Source organism: Aythya fuligula, chromosome 3, assembly GCF_009819795.1.
Source record: "Aythya fuligula isolate bAytFul2 chromosome 3, bAytFul2.pri, whole genome shotgun sequence".
Taxonomy (NCBI): domain Eukaryota; kingdom Metazoa; phylum Chordata; class Aves; order Anseriformes; family Anatidae; genus Aythya; species Aythya fuligula.
This window is the reverse complement of record NC_045561.1, coordinates 84,356,485-84,376,132: the sequence shown is the minus strand read 5'-3', so window position 1 is coordinate 84,376,132 and position 19,648 is coordinate 84,356,485. Positions and strand designations below refer to the sequence as shown.

The 19,648-nt window shown below is 39.6% G+C and overlaps 1 protein-coding gene across 2 annotated transcripts in view; it reads right to left on the bottom strand.

Annotated features, from left to right (window-relative positions):
* Positions 1–3,562: 3,562 nt before the first annotated feature.
* The window catches only part of ELOVL4 (ELOVL fatty acid elongase 4), a 29,016-nt gene continuing 12,930 nt past the window's right edge, over positions 3,563–19,648 (bottom strand). For both annotated transcript variants that reach the window (XM_032183949.1, XM_032183950.1), the window contains exons 2-6: positions 16,986–17,173; positions 13,826–13,906; positions 7,068–7,239; positions 5,213–5,340; positions 3,563–4,264 (exon numbers count right to left, since the gene is read on the bottom strand). In XM_032183949.1, the coding sequence (XP_032039840.1) occupies positions 3,989–4,264; positions 5,213–5,340; positions 7,068–7,239; positions 13,826–13,906; positions 16,986–17,173 (845 nt within the window). In that variant the 3' untranslated portion in view covers positions 3,563–3,988. The remainder of the gene's footprint in view (positions 4,265–5,212; positions 5,341–7,067; positions 7,240–13,825; positions 13,907–16,985; positions 17,174–19,648) is intronic.

The window sequence follows — 19,648 nt, the reverse complement described above, 5'->3', positions numbered from 1 at the left end:
TGAAAAAAAAATGTGCAGTATTTTTATTTTGCCTTCATCTTTTTGTCCCATTCTGGAACTGGAAGTAGGTAATGATCATATAATCCAATAGACCATGCTTTTGAACCTACAGAAAAACTGTTATTTATTTATTTTTAAGTAAGTGTTATCTCAAAGTATGTGATCGCAATGACTTTGAAGACTTACCTGGAGCAGATTAGTCACACTGTTTCCCCCAAATGATCCCTACTTGACCACAGCATCATTCCTCAGCTCCTCTGAGTTGAGCTTCCTCCCCTCAGAACCTACACCTGACACCTCAAAATATTTACTACAGTGGTAGAAGTAGCTGTGGCTTGTCCATCATCCTATGCCTAAAATGACTGACAAATACTATTAACGTGTGCCGAGACTGAATCTATGGATCAATGAAAATGGCTTTGTTCGGCTGTCCGGGCTGTAGGAACTATGCTATTAGCTCCGGCCAACTTCACATCAAGGAAATATCATTTACCTCACATATTAAAAGAGCCAGTTAAGAACCCATATGTGTGCATATATATACACACAAACACACATACAATGTATGTGGGCATGTATGTGTATATATACAAAATTTCAATGTATTTATTTTACGCTGAGCAAAGTGCTAAAAGACTCCAACAACCGCCACTGTTAGAGATGAGGCCAAATGAAATGGTATCACTTATATGGCATCAAATGATTGCATGATTGGTCCAAGAGCTTCAGAACTGTGAGCAAATAACTATTTTCCAACAGCAAAACCCCAAATGTTCCCAATGGATTGGATTGAACTTTTAAATAATTTTGAAGCATTTAGGAAAAAAAAATCACTCTGAAAAAATAGTTTTTTTTATATATAATTTAAATTTCAATTCTGTGTACAGCAAAAACATTTTTACACATACACTCTTACTTTTGTGGCAAAATTCTGAAGAGCTTTGGACTAAATGATGACTTTAACGAATCTGGCAGCATCTCACATATGCATCATTACCTCAAATTTTGAAAAAAGAAAAAGCTGCATAGTCATAAACAGAAGTATTGCACTCTTGACCATGCCTATAAAAATGCACATTTAGTAAGGCCATTATATTCAAGATTAGAATGGGATTCAAGTCATGAACAATCCAATATATTATAAATAGACCTAGGAAAGCCATATAGCAGAAGATCGACTCAAAAGAGCAGCATTGCAGCAACTGAATACGTGATTTCTTTTTCCCCCCATTAAACTGCTAATCTCAAGCTGGGTTTTTCCACATGTCCAAACAACATGATGTGTATCTAAGCATGCATTCTCGCAATGCACTTTTTAATGTTTCTTTTTATTTTTTTAAAAAGGTACCAAGTGACCCAGAATTTGGGGATAGGATTCTACTCGAGTTCTGCCAATAAAGTTCAAGTTTTATCAACTTTAAGCAGCTTCCATGCACGCTAAGGGGGAGAGAAGATTTGACTTCCAATTATTTTAAATATTTGCCAACATGCAAGATATAATTCTTACTTTACAAAGTGTAGCAAAGGATATAGTTGAACACGTACTAGAATACTTTTCGGTATGCTCTCTTGGAGCTGGATCACATTAAGAGTATCAGTTTATCCAATCTGGCTTACAGCAATAAAGACAGAGCAAACAACCAATTTAAACACAAAACAAGGAATGACACAGATTTACAAGTCAGCTGCCCACATCCCGCGGCAAATAGAAAGAAGCCACCCTTTGATCACAGTGGGGTAAGCTACCCTGAATTTACAAAAGGGTAAGAATCTCCACACCAGACATTACCTTGGAGTAGCGGGTGTGCTGTAAATCTGCTGTCTAACTTGCTTTGCAGTTATTTGCTCCTTTAGCCATTCCAGAGTAACACAGCCAGCCAACATTTTGGCTTAGTTAAATGCAGTGGCATCTGTCCAAGAAAGAAGGATAGACCATGTTCCCTCTTCCCCATGCCACATTAAATAAACAGAGTTATACAAATGCAAAAAAAAGCATCATTACAAAGGCTGGAAGAATCACGAGACGCAACAGATAGGAAAATTAATGGTCACATGCATTACAGTCCAGCAGAGACATTCTCTAACAATCTTATATTCTGCCATAAAATCCACGTTCATGGATATTACCGACGAACCACTCTTGCAGTTGAATCAACTCCAACATTAGGAATTATTTCCCAGTAGAACAGATCATAACCAACCTTTTTCCCTACGACCTGCTTTTTCAGGTTTAGATAGTTTCCATTACAGTGACAAGAGACAAACCCAAGACACAAAAGATGTTTATAATGTGCAAAACAGGTCACAACAGGTGAATGGGTATTTGAGATGCAAAAACTTAGATGTGCCACACACTTTAATATCTATACCTAGAGCTCCACGTACATTCTTCCTGCAGTAATGGTATCACTTGCTAAGGATGAACTTGCATCGAGCAGTGAATGTTTCTGACCAGAGCTGGGAAGAATGCATTTCCACAGCAACAACGCAGCTCTTACAGTGATGAGCAAGGACCCTGGGAGCTCAGGACATGGTTTCTAATTCAACCCATCTTTCTCATTGCATCCTCAGCAACTGAAAAACTTCTCTTAGTAAGATCACATTTCCCTTTCATATAACTCTTTTTATATTTTCTTCACAAAAGGAGTAAGATGAAAAGCTGTCTAAAAGAGACTTCTGCTTTGTGTAGCAGTTATGACTGAAAAATGATTAGCAGAATTGCTTCGTCAATTAGGTTGAGAAGAGCCAAGAATATTTTGGGACTAGAGTTTCAGCAGCTCATCTCTGATATTCACATTAAAATGGTAGCCTATTAGCAATACTTTGCCTGCAAGTGTCTAAACAAATAGGGTATTGATGGGCATCAAGTAGTAGCAGCATTTTCAGCATTTTGTTTGCTGTATTTTATACTGTATTACTAAATTCTCTCTCCCCCAGTAAAGTGACTGTCCCGTCAGTATGACTACCCATACACACTGCACTTCTAAACAGAATTACACGTTGTTTTCTCCCCACCATAATGTCATCTGACAATTTTCAGCATCAGCACTACAGGTTTAATGCAGGTCACAGACAACAAGCAACAGGCCTACGGTAATTGCTTGCTTCACACAACGTATTGTTTCATACTTATAAAATCTTAAAATGTCATCTTCACTTAGCCATACTAGAAATACCACTCCAAAATTTAAGTTTATTTAAGTTTACATTAAATTAGAATATTGATGATTTGACCAAAAAATACCTGAAAAAAAAGTCCCTTTTACTCCCACAGGAAATTATTTTTTCTGCTAAATTCTTATTAACAGATATGTATATTAGAGGACTCCATATTTCAGAAATCAGTTATTTAATGCTCAATATTCTTTTCAGCAGATGAAGAGGTAGGTATATTTCCACACAAGGAAAAAAAAAAAAAAAAAAAAAAAAAACAACCGAAAAACTGTAACAGACACTAAATTAAATCAAGTAATGTCTGAAAAGTCAAACACTGTTCTGACAGCACATAAACATGATGTGTCTGAAGATGCTTTCCAAGGAAGACAAGAAAAGTTGCACATTCTGATTAGATAATACATCATAATTTGAAATTTAATAATTTTCTGGAAAGAAAACACAAGTATCCAAATGCTACTTCCTCTCTCCCTCCCTCCCCCAAAGAAACGTGGGTGCCAATAAAACTGGTTGTGTCAATGATTGTTTTGACTTTTGGACTGCTAAACATGGAATTAACTGCAATTCTTCCTTACTGTCACCAACACCAGCAGTCTACAAGTTTACACAGAGACCATGTGTGTGATAATTACATAATTACAATAGAAATTCAACTTTTTGTTCTTAAAACAATCTTCATAAATAATGAAAATATCTGTGTTCTAGCTCTTCAGTAACCTAAGGTTAATTGGTACAGATAGTGGTTTTTTTTCTTCCTTTTATAAACCAAACTGTAGGTTCCTCACTGCCAACAACGGTTAAGGCCTGGATCGAGTTACTCTCCTTTTGCTTTTCCCTTTTTCTGCTTTTTTCCATTTTCCACCACTGGATTATTTTCCGCTTTGCTTACTCCGTTTGCAACAGCACCATTTGCTATTTTGCCATTCTTTACAGGTTCCTTGGGCAGCTTATATGTCCGATAGTAGAAGTTACCAAACAGGAAAATGAAGGTGACAGCATAGAAAATTACACCCCAGTGCATCCATTTAGGGAAAGGACAATCAATATAAATAGACAAGGCTGTGTGGCCAATAGTCACATGGAACTGCACCTGAAAGACAGAAGATACACAATCAAAAAAAGGGTTGGATGCATTTTGTGGGTCTGACTGCACTGATGTATACCAGGGTGTTAAGTTATGAAAACAGATGAATAGGATGGTGGGGGAAACTGTATCCCCCAACACATGACCAGAAGCATCAACTTCATTGCACTATCTGGCACGAGTTTTCAGAATGAGAAAAATGAGAAGGCACGAAGAGATCTGGATTTTCTCTGTCTATTGAACTTTTTAAAATTCAGTCGAAACAATCCATAAAGCAGTATCAGTAAATGCACAAAATTCTTATCCATGCTGTGCAGTTTCTGAGACATGAAATAAATACTTCCATACTTCTACCTCCAGTTCTGTTTTACTAGCCCTAAAGTACATTTGAAAACTAAAAACTAAATAAATAGACAGAGACACTTTCAATTGCAACTACATTTTCCTGTATCAGGTTACTGCTGTACAACAAAGCAGATCGCAAGCTTGTCTTTAAGCTACGGTGGCAATTTCATAGGATTTAGAATAGGATAGCCAGATGTAGTATTACTGCCTGGTAACTGACTGCTTCCATATGTGGGTGCGGAGGAATGGAGTCAATGCCAGCCTAAAGTTGAGCTGAAGTCATCTTTAGCACTTTTCCAGTGTAATAATAATTTTTATTATGTCACTAAATAACAGTGATTGTTTTGTGAAAATACAAATCTTTTAAAACTTACAAATGCCGCTGTGCAGTAATAAGAGTTTAAGAACTTTTCCCACAACAATGGTTGTATAATTAGGCAATTATTTTAACTGCTTAATTACATTTAAGAATATACTACTTTTAACTTGAGCTGTGAGCATCAGGCAACTAAGAACTTTTGAAAAGGACAACATCTGCTCCAAAGCTCTGAAGAAAGAAATCTACTTAGAGATAATAATTTCTGAGATAAATGGAGAAATTTCACTTACCAATTGCAATATGGTCAAGTATCGTTTCCACCACAGGTATTTCTGAAATTTAGGGCCACAGGCAGCTAATCCGTAATACATGTACATAATGACATGAATAAATGCATTCATCTGAGCTCCAAAAAAAGCTGTCCAGAAACAAAAGAAAGATTTTCATGTACTTTTGAAAAAAAAAGAAAAGAAAAATATCTATTCTAGTATTTGTGTGATAGCAAACACAGGGCATGTCTGGCTTCCATCCTTGAAATATTCAATTGTAGAGCATAGACCTGATAGCTGACATGTACTGACACAAACAGCTGTCCGTGCAATTAGTGTGTCACGACTTTCATGGAACTTCTTATGCAATAGCTTTTCATAAAATTTTGTTGAACAGACGTAAATCACACGGATTACACATTACTTATTATAGTATAAGTATGATGCTCCCTTTGCTAAGGGAGTATTTGACAGCACAAAGTATAAAGCAGTTTCAGGTTCTGAACTTAAATCTGTTAAGCCATAATTAGATGTGTAAGGTTCACAACTCAGCAAGAAATCAAGAAACTCACGTGGCAGTCTGAGTAAAGAGGCCAGAAAATAATACAAAGCAATACTTCACTTATGGCTGTAAGATGTTTAAGGGCATTGCAAAATGAGTTTGTCTCAATAGCTCATCTTTAGTTTCTTTATTCATGACTTACAATATCCAGCATTCTTAAATCAATGTATAGCACTTTTACCAGAACGATCGATGCTGGAAACAAAGGCATTTGTTCCCTTCGCATTAAGATCTCTTTGCTCTGTCAAGATTAGCAACCATTTAACAGGAATAAAGTATATCCTTTTAAGCTTTTCCTTTTACTACAGAGAGGATCAAAATGGTGGTGACGTATATAACTTTAGGACAAGGCAGACATTAGCTGCTGAAATCATACGGCTCTGATTCCCATGTGGTTAACTATGTGTAGACCTTGTTAGTTAATTTATGATGGAACTTCCTGTGAAAACAATATGCCACCTACTAGTATGAGACATCTATGTTAACTGAGAGCATAAAACTCACATACATTAAGTATCAGTGTGGTTTGACAAAAAAAAAATTGTTCTTCACTGTCCATTATTTTCAGTGCTGTGAGCCTACAAAACACATTACAAACAGAACAGGGTCTTCTCCTTTTTTTTTTTTTTTTTGAGAGAGATAAACAGGGCAAAAGGTACACTGCAGGAAAGGGAGGATGTAGCAAGAACAATGGAATAAAGTTCTTTGATGTTGGTCTTAGAAATGAAACGGGAAAAAATAGACTTATAATGAATTAGAGACTGGTGTCATTAATAAGTTTTAAAAGTTAATTGACAGATTTATTGGCTCACCTTCAAGGGAAGGTTTCAGAGTTTTATATAAGCCTTTTTAGACAAAAAAAAAAAATAAAGCAAACTCCAAACTCAGATATAATGCCAAAATAATGTCTCTGTTAACTTCATTACATTTGCACACAGATTGTTGCCCATAATTAGATTTTGCAGTTCTCTGTATCTGCAAAAGTTAAAGTTAAGCAAGACACATTCATCTGTTTCATACAGAACAAGGATAATTTTGAAGACAGAACTTCAGGCTTGCAATTGATGCCCATGAGGAAAAAAAAAGTTTTGCAATTCATTAGAATATGGGCCCTGGTATCTATCTTTTCCTCCCCCACAGTTCTCACAGACGAAGATCATACACGTTAAATCCACTGCACTGCTTCAGTGCTATTTAAACAACTTTCTGTATAACAATGTTAAGTCTAACAAAACTTTTTTCCATTGATCCTAAACAATTATAATAATTGTCCCTTACGTCCACTCAGAAGGGTATGGGAGGAAGGGAACTCACCTTGTCCGCCTGCAACCCACTTAATCCCAATCCACCACAAAGTGAACATGGTGAAATGGTGATAGACATGAAGGAAACTAATTTGGTTAAATTTCTTCCTCAGGATGAAGAATACTGTATCCAAGTATTCAATTCCTTTGGAGACATAATACCACCATAAAGCAGCAGCTATCTGTAATTAAAGAAGAAAAAAAGGTTTTAGTGATTCTAATTTAAATGGAATAAAATTATCTCCATCTAGCTGCTGCAAGAGAACATCTCTGCCTTCCCCAAATCGTAGTAAATGTTGAGATGGAGTCAAACATCTGATGGTATTAGAGTAACAACAAAACAATACTTCATTCACCTACTCTGAATGTAGTGGAAGTAGTATTCTGAGGATGCTGCTCACAAATTGCTGCTATAAAAGAGCTAACAGAACTAAAAGCTTTATTATCTCTGAGCAGTTTACTCATTATGCATAAGGAATTTGTGTCTTCATTCTGTGTCAAAGCTTTGTGGCAGCAGACTACCACAGGGCTTCCCACACTAATGAAGCAACACTTTGATGTGGTCAGAACAACGAGGCAGAAACGTTACCATAAAATGAAAATGCAAAGGCTGAAACGTTACATAAAATTCATTCGCTATCACAGGCACATTGGTAGGAAGATAACAAATCAGTCTATAAGCTAGGCAAGGTAAAGACTTCACATCTGTTAGGGCAATATTCAGCCTGGAGAAGAGAAGGCTCCAGGGAGACCTCATCGTGGCCTTTTGGTACTTAACGAACACCTGCAGGAAAGATGGGGAAGGACTCAATCAGGGAGTGTAGTAACAGAACACCGGGTAACGGATTTAAGCTAAAAGATGGTGGGTTTAGATTAGATATAAGGAAGAAATACTCTGAGGGTGGTGAGGCCCTGGCACAGGCTGCCCAGAGAAGCTGTGGATGCCCCATCCCTGGAGGTGCTCAAGGCCAGGCTGGATGGGGCTTTGGGCAACCTGGTCTGGTGGGAGGTGTCCCTGCCCATGGCAGGGGGGTTGGAAATGGGTGATCTTTAAGGTCCCTTCCAACCCAATTCTGTGATTCCATGAATATTCCCTGCAGCTTTTTCCAGTCCACCCAGTCTCCCTCTCTGGAAACCAGCACTACCCCAGTGGCTATGCTCCAGTCAGGGAACAGAAGAAACGAGATCAAGGGAGCCAGACAAGCTGCAGATATAACCCACCTATCCAACAAAGCAGTGCCACACACCCAAACATTTTTCCCTAATCCACCAATTAGGGTAGATCTTGCCCAAGATGCAGCGTGAACAAGGCTTCCTGCTGAAACCGGAGCATTGCTGTACCAGGTTAAGCCCAGAAGCTCTGTGCAGCAATTTGCTAATGCTGTGCTATGGGGATATGCTGTTAGTGGGGATTCCCTTCCCGATCCCAAAGCACAGCAGTGAGTGTAGTTGCTGGCAATGTAAGTCAACTAGCTTGTTATGCAGGGTGGGACCAGGACATATCCCAGGCGGTGACTCACACGTAGAATAAATAAAAATAAAAGGCAGGAGGAATGAAAGCAGCACCACCAGCAAGGAAAGCAGGCAATGTCACAACACATTCCTATTTGTAAGCTGTTCACTTCATCTTCTTCAGACTCATCTGAAGGCAAATCAGACTTTCTTACCTTAACATTATGTGAAGTAACTCTACCACCCCCATGGTCCCCGGGGAAGACAGAAGAGAAAAATGAAGAGAGCAGCAGCTTCCCTTCCCAAATACCCATGTCCTGTGAGATTTATGGGTATGGGTGAGCGAGAGGAAGGGGCATCAGGAGACCAGGCAGTACAGAGCAATGCTACAGCCCTGCGTGGAGTTTCCCTCCGTATCTCCAAAACAGCTGGAAAGGAACACGTCTCTCCTTGGACGAAGCTTGTCACAGCCCTAACTGGATGGGTGCAAGTTTTAAAAAGGGATTACAGTAGAAGAAATAAATAAATAAATAAATAAATAGAACCAGCAGCACAGGAGCAGAAGAGTGCTGCAGCTCTGCATTGCAGACTCTGCGGTTTCCCAAAGGGACTGCACAGCTTACCGATGCCAAACCGCAGCCTCCTGTGTACCCATTACTCAACAGACATAACGTAGCCTACTTCGAATCTCAGGAAGAAGAGGCTGATGTTGTCAGTTTTATATTAAAAAATAAATTTATATTGAATATCTGCCAAAGTTGGAGAGGTGCCTGACGAAAGAGAAGGGACCCCCACGGACCTCAGAGCTCACAGCCATGCGGTGCGAGCCGCAGGAGCTGTGGGTGCAGAAGTTACCCAACATCCAGCACAGCTCTGCTCCTGGGAGAGGGAGCCCTGCGCCTAACACCCACACCAAGGCTTCGTCTCACGCCCATGGATTAGCATAACAGCTCGGCATCTTGCAGAGATCTTTGCTAAAGCTGCATCTTTTGAATAAATTAAGATAAGCATCTCTTCACCTCATCAGTTGACAGCAGCGACTTTGGACCGTGCCCATAAAATGACAAGCCAGCTACAACGCTCAGGTTCTCCGGAGACCCCCTGCCTGCCGAGAAACTTGCAAAGGATCAATAGGTCTGCTACAAGCAAACTGCCAGAAGAGCTCTAACCAAGCTGCTGTGTAGTTTGTTAAAGGAACAAGCTGTATTTCCAAATTTACGGTACGACAGAGCAACACACAAGCGGAGAAAAACCCAACAGAACACTTAGATTTCATGCCCAGGATGCCACAGATTCACTGTACACTTCTGGGAAGTCATTCAATGCACTTTATTCCTCCTCTTTTGAGTTCTACCTGCCTTGCAGAAAGAAACAATTAGAGCCCAGGGATCAAAATCAACTGAAGTTTTGATCAAAATGCTTCCCATCACTTAAGAATAAAAATAGCCTGCATTTTCTTTTGTTTTCTTTTTTTTCCCTTTCAGGATTATACCTGCCAATTTTTGTGTTTGTATAGATTTTTGGCCTAAAAGCTCTTTTGCCTTCCTCCTTCCTATCTTGAAGTTTTACTGCCCGTCACTCTCACAACTGATGGACTTCAGGTACTGAACTACCGCAGAGCTACCAATTACTTATGCAAGCATTTTGATCATTAGCTTACAGACGCAGAAAAAAATGAAGCAGGTATTATGTCCTTTGCCCCAAGCCATGCATGCAGTCAGTGATGGGGGCAGAAAGACAGCAGAACAATACACAAACTTCCCCATTAAAGCATCAGAAGTTACGACCTAACCCGTGGTCTCTCTTTGGACACAGCATGAAAGAAAGATGCAGCTTAAAAGAAAATATGCATTAAAACAGGTGAATTCCTGAAACGAATAATTCTGGTCATGGCCATCCCATTTCTGGCAGTTTTCATGTCCATCAGCCTAAGTCTGTTAAAACACCAGATGGCACAGAAAGATTACATTACAGCCTAGGATTAAGGGGGTCAACAAAAGGTCCAATCCCATGACCTCTGCCTGCTGCAGGGTTTTTAAGCAGAGAGCTGTTTTAACACGGGGCTCTGTTCCTGCACCCTCCTTCCTCCTTTGAGGTTGGAGATGGTTATCCATCAAGGAGTTTGAAGAGACAGGTGATTTTTAGCAGTTAACAATAACATGAAAACTTGTTAGTTTATTTTTAAAGAACTCACTTTCCCCCTCCCACTTCACTTACAGAATTTTGTTTATAGGAAATGACGTTTGTTTTATTAAGTCAAGTTCCCTTTTCATAGAAATTTGTTAATTTTCATAGAAAGTTGTTATTGTTTCACTTGAGGAAACTATTCAAGCTATAGTTATACATACAAACAATGCGAGTAAAAGCAGAGCATAATTACAACCACAGCTCAGCTTAGCAATTACAACTGGTATGCTTAAAACTAGGAATTAGTTCACCCCAACTCCTAATTCTCAGCTCTCCAGAAATACTAATAAAATAGATGAACCTTGTTCTGGGAAACAAGAACACACAGACACAAGCAGATGTGAAAGTGACTATTTACGGATGCTAACATGTCTTAATTTAGACAACAGTGGGAAAGTGTTCACCCTAAATACTGGAGCTTCCAAAGGAGCACTCCAAAGCATGGACTTAAACCTCACCTCTGCACCTATATTATTTTGGCTCTCTAGCTATAAACTTAAATTTTCCTCCAAAATGCAGCTCCAGTTCCTTCAAAATCTCTTGTTGGGGATTTTTCCCATTTTCTTTCTTCTCTAGTATGAAGACTTATTTTATTTTTTTTAAATAATCAATTACAGAACAAACTCCTCGATGTCCTGCCAGCAGCCAGTAAGGCTACCTACTACACCCAGAAGGTAAGCTCATCTGAAAGGAGCAAGGTCTTTTTGCAATTGCGGAATCTAATTTCTATCACTTGCCTGCTCCAGTTGTCCATTGCCTGTTGAAAGGGACACCTGGGTGGGATTAACAGGTGTAGGTAGGTTCAAAACCCTACGTAGGAGGACCAAACTTCACACTGTGTATTTATTAACCGTCGGTGAATGCCAGAAGCTTGATAGAGTTGAAAACATACAGCTGAACTCCTGGAAGGATGTCCCCTTTAGAATCAGCACAACAAGGCTGCTGCCTCCGACTCAAGAGATCTGAGAGCTGCAGATTGCTGGGGTTGCACTATACAAGGGCAGTGCCACCACGTGCCCAGTCTTACACTGCTCCCTTGAAATCATTTGGCTAAGGTCCTGAGACAAGATCTGGGTTGGAGAGGAAAGACTTCCTGCCACCCAGGATAGCCATGCCTTTGCTATGGGACCATTCACCACATCTTCGTACTGCCTTCAGGAAAAGAGGATGGCTTCTTGCCCCTCATTTTGAGCAGGAAAAGATACAAATGGAGGTCATGCCAAGACTTCTACATTTCCATTCAGATCACCGTATGTGATTAGTTTTTACAATTTTCAGTATTTGCTACAGCTTTCCAACCCCTGCAATGAAACTATGTATGAAGCTGCTGCTCTCCAGATCATTCTCTACAATGCTTTCTGGGCTCAGTGCTGTTTACAATTTTCTTTATCTGACTAATACAGGGCTCATTTACTCACTCTCTACTAAATAAAGTGACTGCGTATGTAAGTAAGCCCGTTATTTCAGCATTCCCCTTCTGAGAAACCCTGCTGCCAATAAGTACTAGACATTTAGTATCTGTCTCTATTAAAAGGGTATTCAGGGATGTGATACAAGGTTTATCAATTGTAAACTTGAAACTGCAGGAAGTTGTCCACCCTTTGATATTTGAAAATTACTTTTGCAGGTTTATATTAAGAAAAAAAAAACATTGCAAAAGGTATCTTGATTTTTTGTTTGCTGACAATGTATGACAAGCAACACAACCATACCATCTAAATGCAAAGCATGATACACTGTAAAGCAGACCCGAAACTTATCCTAGACTCCTCAAAGTACACTTGTAGTTCTCCTATTTTCCTGAAGTGAGAATTTACTTAGCGCTACCAGATAATAATCAAGATATGGGTCTTGATTGACAACGTACTAAACAATTACTGCAACACTCGAGAGAACTCAATTTTCCCTGCTTTCCCAGCTCTATCAGTTGCAAATTGAGTGTTACAAGGCAGAACTTTAGAAATAAAGATTATTCAGATCCATAAGTTTGCAAAATCTTAAAAAGCCGGGAAGCACAAAGAACATATATGGATTGAACAACCTATTTTTTCCAGTAAAAAAAAAATACAAAAAACCCCACAACCTATCAAGCATTGTTATACTTTAATAATTTTTGTTTTTAAAAAAATCGTTAACAGAAGTATTCTTGTGAATGACACAGTAGGTGCACAGTACTGGCAAAGAAGAAAGAAAAGTGACTACCACTGGGTCAATAAAAACCTACAGAGCTGTTCAGCAGTATCAGCCATCACACAGAAGTTGTAAAAATCAAACCTGCTCTTCTCACTACCACCCCTGACACTTGCACAGGCGTTTGAGTACCTGTGAACAGCCCCTTTGTTGAGAAGTATTTTTCAAAACCCATTATTAACATTTGATGTATTTAGACCATAACATGCTTTCATTGCATTTTCAGGAACGTGTCCTAATCTGTCGAGGATGAAACTTGCAAGGACAGCTGCAAGATTCTCAAGTGTCAGCTCTGCCGGAAGATAAGGTTTAGCACATGAGCTAGTCAACGGCATTTACAGAAGTTAACAAGCATCTGCACTTTGATTTTAACTTGAATGCTTTCCAAAAAACACACATTTGAAATCCAAGCTTCTGCAATGAAGTATACTGATAATACATTTGCCAGGAGCCAGCAAGAGTTCATGAAGCCAAACAAGTAAAGGATACAAGAAGTTGCCTCACCAGTGTGAATGAAGTGCAGCTTCAGTACCTGCTGACAAATCTTGCTGGCTTTGATCTAGAACTACACCTTCACTGCGGTTACGCTCTATCATAAACTGCAGCACAGGCTTGCAATCTAAGTATGTGTATAAAGCTTATCCTGGATCATACTGCCATGGATGAAGTCAAGGATGGTATCTTCAAGACTCTCCTCATTTGTAGCAGTCAAATGAAAGTTAGTGCAGATACGCTGATGCGCCGTGATTAACTCTGCTATGTGCAAAGCAGTCAAGCCTGAAGCGGTCAGAGAGAATATAACGGGATGCTGTCACGGCAGACAGCACAGCTTTGGGAACACCGTTTTCAGACAAGACTTTAAACATCACGTAGTGTTACATATTACATCCACACATACACAAATACAAAAAAAAAAAAAAAAAAGAGATAAATACTCACCCTAACTTCATATACATTATCTGAATAATCCACAGTCTGGCAGACATAGCTGTATCCTCGAGCTCGTGATGACAAAAACAGCTGAAAATATTAAAGTCACATGTGAGGGGAAAGGTACTATATAAACTTCTTGTTCAAAGCAGTTATCAGCAAGTTTCTTGCTACTTCAAACTTACCTGAACAGAAATACTTAAGTGTCCTTATTAGTCCTGAGAGTACTACTGAAGAAAGCCAATATTTAGTTTTATCAGCCTGTTAACACAGTGCCTGTTTTCTTGTATATTAAAGAGAGTACTCATTTTTCCTTGCATACCTTTGACCAGATAATTAGAGCCCTGTACAAATTAGTAAGATTTCCAACATGACCTTAAGCTATTCAAACATGAATCCTCCCTTAGAGGGCTCTAGATTCGGAGGCAGAAAATACCTAATTGCTTTCACTATGAATGACGGAGATGCAAAAGCCATGATGGATTAGAGTAGAAAGAATTCGCTCCAATAGACAGGGATTAGATAATTTGGATCTACTGTTCTTAGAACAATGTATCTATCAAAATCCAGAAAGGAAAAAAAAATAAAACCAGAAAAGCTGAACAAACAATGCTGAGCACCCACAAAACATACTGAGAGACACTGCATGAAGAGAAGAGCCCCAGTTTGTGCCAACAGGAATGGCCTAAAGCACACCACGTGCTCCTGTAGGGACGCTCCAAACAAGGCGTGGTGCAAAAACCTGAATAGGAGAAGATAAACTTGACATTTAAGCAAGCTCCCATTGGAAAAAAGAACACATGCCTACAGCTGTACAAGGCTCAGGTAATACTTTAAATCTTGATGTTCATAAATGCTGTGATCCAAGATTGTTTAAAGCCGGGTAACCCACCCTGTAAAGGATCAAAAAGATAGCAGCGGAGCAGGCATAACTCGAAAACTGGGAACTGTAAAACTAAAGAAGGGTGACACAAGAAGATTTCCAAAATAAACATGGGCAGCCACTGTCTATTCTTATCCTTAACCTGACTTCCATCTCATTTTGACTGAACTTGAAACTAACACGGAAACTAATAGGTTTCTGCTGCAGTCTACTGGGTAATTTCACCAAGGATTTTGCTTGGCAAAGACAATAAATTGACTTCAGGCTGAAGCTACTCCGTCAAAATGAAGAAATACAAGATTTTGTGGCAAAACAGGGGTTATAGGCATCTAGGACTTCTGCAGGTTCTGAGAGAAGTTTGTTCCTAATCTGAAGTTGAGTCCAATATGTGAGCATCTTGGGCTAAACAACCTGGCAATGCTTTATGCATCTTCTTGTTGTTGTTTTTTAAGTTTTAATGCATGTTATCGAAGATGACCGATGCAGTTTGCAATCAGGATGAATATTTAAATATCATGTAAATTTAAAACAAGCTCTATGGATCTTATCAAAAGCATTTCAAGTCCAAATTCTGTTCTCAGCAATACCTGGAAATTCTAGCCATGCACAAAAACCAAACAGGGTATCATTTTACTCATACCAACCATATTACTCATGGGAATTACAACAGTGGCACACGGGTACTGTAAACCTCATACAGACTGAAGTAGCTTTTCCCTGGCTTAAAGATAACAAATGAACAGTTTCATCAGTCTTGAGAAGAAAAGGAGACAAGTCAATTTCTATTATAAGTGTCATATCAATGGTCTGGCTCAAAATCCATTGGATAGGATACCAGGAAATTAGAACCTGCCTGTACCTAAAATTAGGAGCTTTCAGACTATCAGCAGCAAACACATTCAAACCCACTTTTTTTTTTTTTTTTTAAATGAGAACTCAGTAGTTTGGAAATGCTATGGAAATGCATGTATTATCCAACAGAAGTATGCACACAAAATGACCACATGCCTGGTGTAATTCAGCTTATGGATAATGCATACTGATTTAAATGATTTAAATTAAAACAAAAAAAAAAAATGAAAAGACAAAAATGGCAAAACCAGTGCAAACTCTTTTCTGAGGAGTTTCAATTTTAATCTGTCAAGATTTTATCCATTTCCATAATTATCCTTGGGTGTAGGCATTAAATTGTTTTATCTCTCGCATTTTATTCCTTAGTTGCTTAGCGCAAGGAGACAACTTAGAGAAAATGATGATTAAGGTGTGGTAGCTAGGATTAGTTTTACTGAACCATGTCTTAAAAACAGTGTGAAACCAGTTAGTGATTTTATTACAGCTCTGGAAAGGGTCAATATACGGAAGATTTCCACTTTCCCAGCAAAATACAGCAGAACTGAGTCTAAGAAAAGAGTTTTGAGATGCTGTAATTTAAACTGCATTATCTGTTTGCTTACTCCTGGAAACGGATCTTGCAAATTCATGATCTGAGGCCATCCAGGAAGAAGACCTTAAACCCATGTGAGTAAAGTCACAGTAACATAAACTACTCCTTATGATCAGCTACATTTTGAACAACTTTCCTGGAATAATGGTTTCCAAACTGTTAACGTAATCCCACTTCACTTCTGCTGAAGAGAAGTTTCCACTGCATTGTTACTAACCACTTCTGCTATACAGAAAATCTAACAAAAGGAAAAATGCAGCACACTGAACTTTATTAGAAGTAACGTATTCAGAACTCTGCAAACAAAATGTTAGAAGACTCAATACTTTTATTTTTATATAAAGATACAATTCATTTTATTTTTATTCTATAAAAATCTGATTTACAAACAAGATACTTTTCTTCAATACGATACACATCTGAGTTTTTAAAAGTGATTAACACATTCAAGAAACCAACTGAAAGTGTGATTTCTAATAAAAGTCTGACACCTTTTAAGATTATTAAATAGAACGGACAAAAAATAGTTATAAATGTTAAATCCCTATGGATTTCAGTTAGTCTCTCTGGTACTCAGTAATATAAATCTAAAAAAATACTATGCTGGACTACAGTGAACAAGTTCTTTACATACACCCATCCAGTACCTTTATTCACAAACACATTGTACCTAACTAAATAATAACTAAAGAAATATTCATGTCAGAGGCAAATCCAGTTTCAAAAATCTGGGCCAAATCTTCTTCAACAGACACCATAAACACACAAGATTATTTTTCCCTTGCAATCTACAGGCACGCAGACTGTAATAGGAATTCCCTCCTGTGAGAGTGCATACACACCTCTTTGAAAATGAAGAAGTTGAGTAGAACCATTCCAAAGTTGTAAACAACCAACAGGAAACGTAACTGGAAGGGCTCTCTTGTCTTCATCCATTTGGGGCCCAGCCAAACAGTGAGGAGATAAATAGTGCTTATAGTCAGTGTTGGAAATGGAGACTGCATCAAGGGCCAGTCATCAACACGCTTGTCTGGGGAGGGTGAAGCAAACAGAAGGAGTCAGAAGTCTGAACAAAATAAATTTCATCATCATTTTAGGCACTCCATTTGTTAAATATTATTTTCTCCCAGAATAGCTGCATCAGCTATTCATATCAGCTACATAAAAACACAACATGCTCATTCTTTCTAAGAAGTTAAGGAAAAATAATTAAAAAGAAAAAAAAAAATCACATTACCTCCCAGAGAGATTCACTATGTCAAGCAAGCTCTACTGTCCAATTCTACAATCCAAAACAACAAAAAAACTGAATCAAGTGAGCCCACACTCAGCCCAACCCAGTCATACCCCCAAAAACCATTTTGCTTGCAACGGTCAGAGACTGCAGCAGCAACATAACCAAATATTCAACACCACTACAAATGGAAGAAACTGATTTGGCAAAATACTTACAAAATTAAAAGCTTTTGTTAATTTAAAACTAGGCATTAAAAAGCCTCCAATAGTTTTATACCAGCTGTATGCTGCCAAACACCTATGTTATTTGATGTATGTCAATCTGATGTGTTTCAGACAAAACAGTAGCGATGTTAATGAAAAACTATGAGATAAAACAATTCAGAGGGATGGTCCCAGCATCTTTTTTTTTTTTTTTTTTTTTTTAAAGACAGTCTTCTCAAGTCACTCATTGGATCTAGAGTTACACATACTCTAGAGCCCAGAATTTCCTGTATTAAGTCCTGGATCTATAACAAGAAAGCACTCCTTGCCTGAGGAACAAGTGACGCATAGTATTAGATGATGGTTCTGCTACACTGGAAGGATGGAAGACTATAGCAACGTTTCCTTACTCAGTGTATCATTCTGCCCATGGTATGAAGGCTTTATCTATTGCTATAACTTGAGATTAAAGTAGCTATTCCATAACTAGCAAGCCTGCAGCCCCCAGGTCGGTGCAGCAGGAGGGCAGGAGGTGCTGCAGGCACGCAGCAGCAGTTCCCCTGCGGCCTGTGCAGGGAGAGGCCCCTGGTGGAGCAGGCTGTCCCCCTGCAGCCCATGGGTCCCACATGGAGCAGATCTCCACGCTGCAGACCCCCCATGGGTGGAGGAGCCCCCGGTGGAGCAGGTGGATGTGGTCTGGAGGAGGCTGCGGCCCATGGAGAGCCCCCACAGGAGCAGGCCCCGGGCCGGAGCTGCAGCCCGTGGAGAGGAGCCCACGCAGGAGCAGGGGATCTGGGGGGAGCTGCCGCCCACCCGTGGGGGACCCGTGCTGGAGCAGTTTGCTCCTGGGGGATGGACCCCGTGGTACGGAGCCGTGTGGGAGCAGTGCTTGAGGAGCTGCTGCCTGTGGGCAGCCCCACAGGATCAGTTCAGGAAGGATGGCATCCATGGGAGGGACCCCATGGGGAGCAGGGTCATGAGGTGATCCATGAATTTTGCCATGAGGTAAGCACAGAACAGCACTGCCCTTCCTCCTTCCCTACCTCTTTCTCATTGCCCTGGTTGCTGTTAAGACTGTGAATTTAGAACCTTATTTTAGGAGCAGATTTCACGAGACCTCCCATATTTCTAATAAATCTCACATCCTGCGTTCTACAGAAAGACAGCCTGCCTCACACTGACTCACCTTGCTTCCTGTTGATTTTACAATACTTAACCTGCAAACAAGATGCCATCAGGCCTAAAAAGAAGTGGAAAAGAAATAAAAAACAGTCTAGCTGCTTTGGTTATGACTTAACAGCAGAAGCAAAAAAAAAAACCAAGAGAGAGGCCGTGCCCTCCTCACGTGTGGAAACCTGGCTGTGGAAACGCAGGCAGTGAAACAGAACTGAAGGAAATGAGAAAAGTCACCTTTTACTCTTCAGCAGGTCCCCGAGACGGATACTTCCATTACAATATAACACACTGTGCATAAAACATGAGGACAACTGCTGTACAGCACAGCACAGAGTACTGAGCCACAGAAGAGCTGCCCCATTTTCCAGAGCTCACGGACTACTATGTACAGAAATGGAAATCGCACTGCTGCACCGCAATTAGCGCACAGCCCTCTCCCTTATGCTTCTGTTTCCACTTGCTTGGCCAATCGCTCAACAAATCTGAACTTAAAAATAACAGGTAGCACCACTTAAAAAGGCAAAAGCAAAGGAAGAGATCCTTGTCTTCCACTCGGTGTAAAACAGTGGGCAGAGATTCATCTCTGCCGAGCAAGAACAAAGGCGTCACTTCTTAATTAAGAGGCAGCTCTGGCAAAAGCCAACACATGACATGCTTTAATCAGACCTGCATCTCGTTTCAGACACTGCAGTGCACAAGGTGTTAAGGGCAAGGAAAGCAAGAGGACTGGTTGCCTTCCTGGCCTCTTTGCACTGCGTAAGCAATATGAAAAGGTAGGGACACAGTCGTGAACCCAGCTTCTATTTTCTAGCCTAGTGCTTTGTGGGGTCCTGACTGCTAAATCAACAATACTAGAGATGTGAAACTGGAAGGAGATTTAAATTCTACC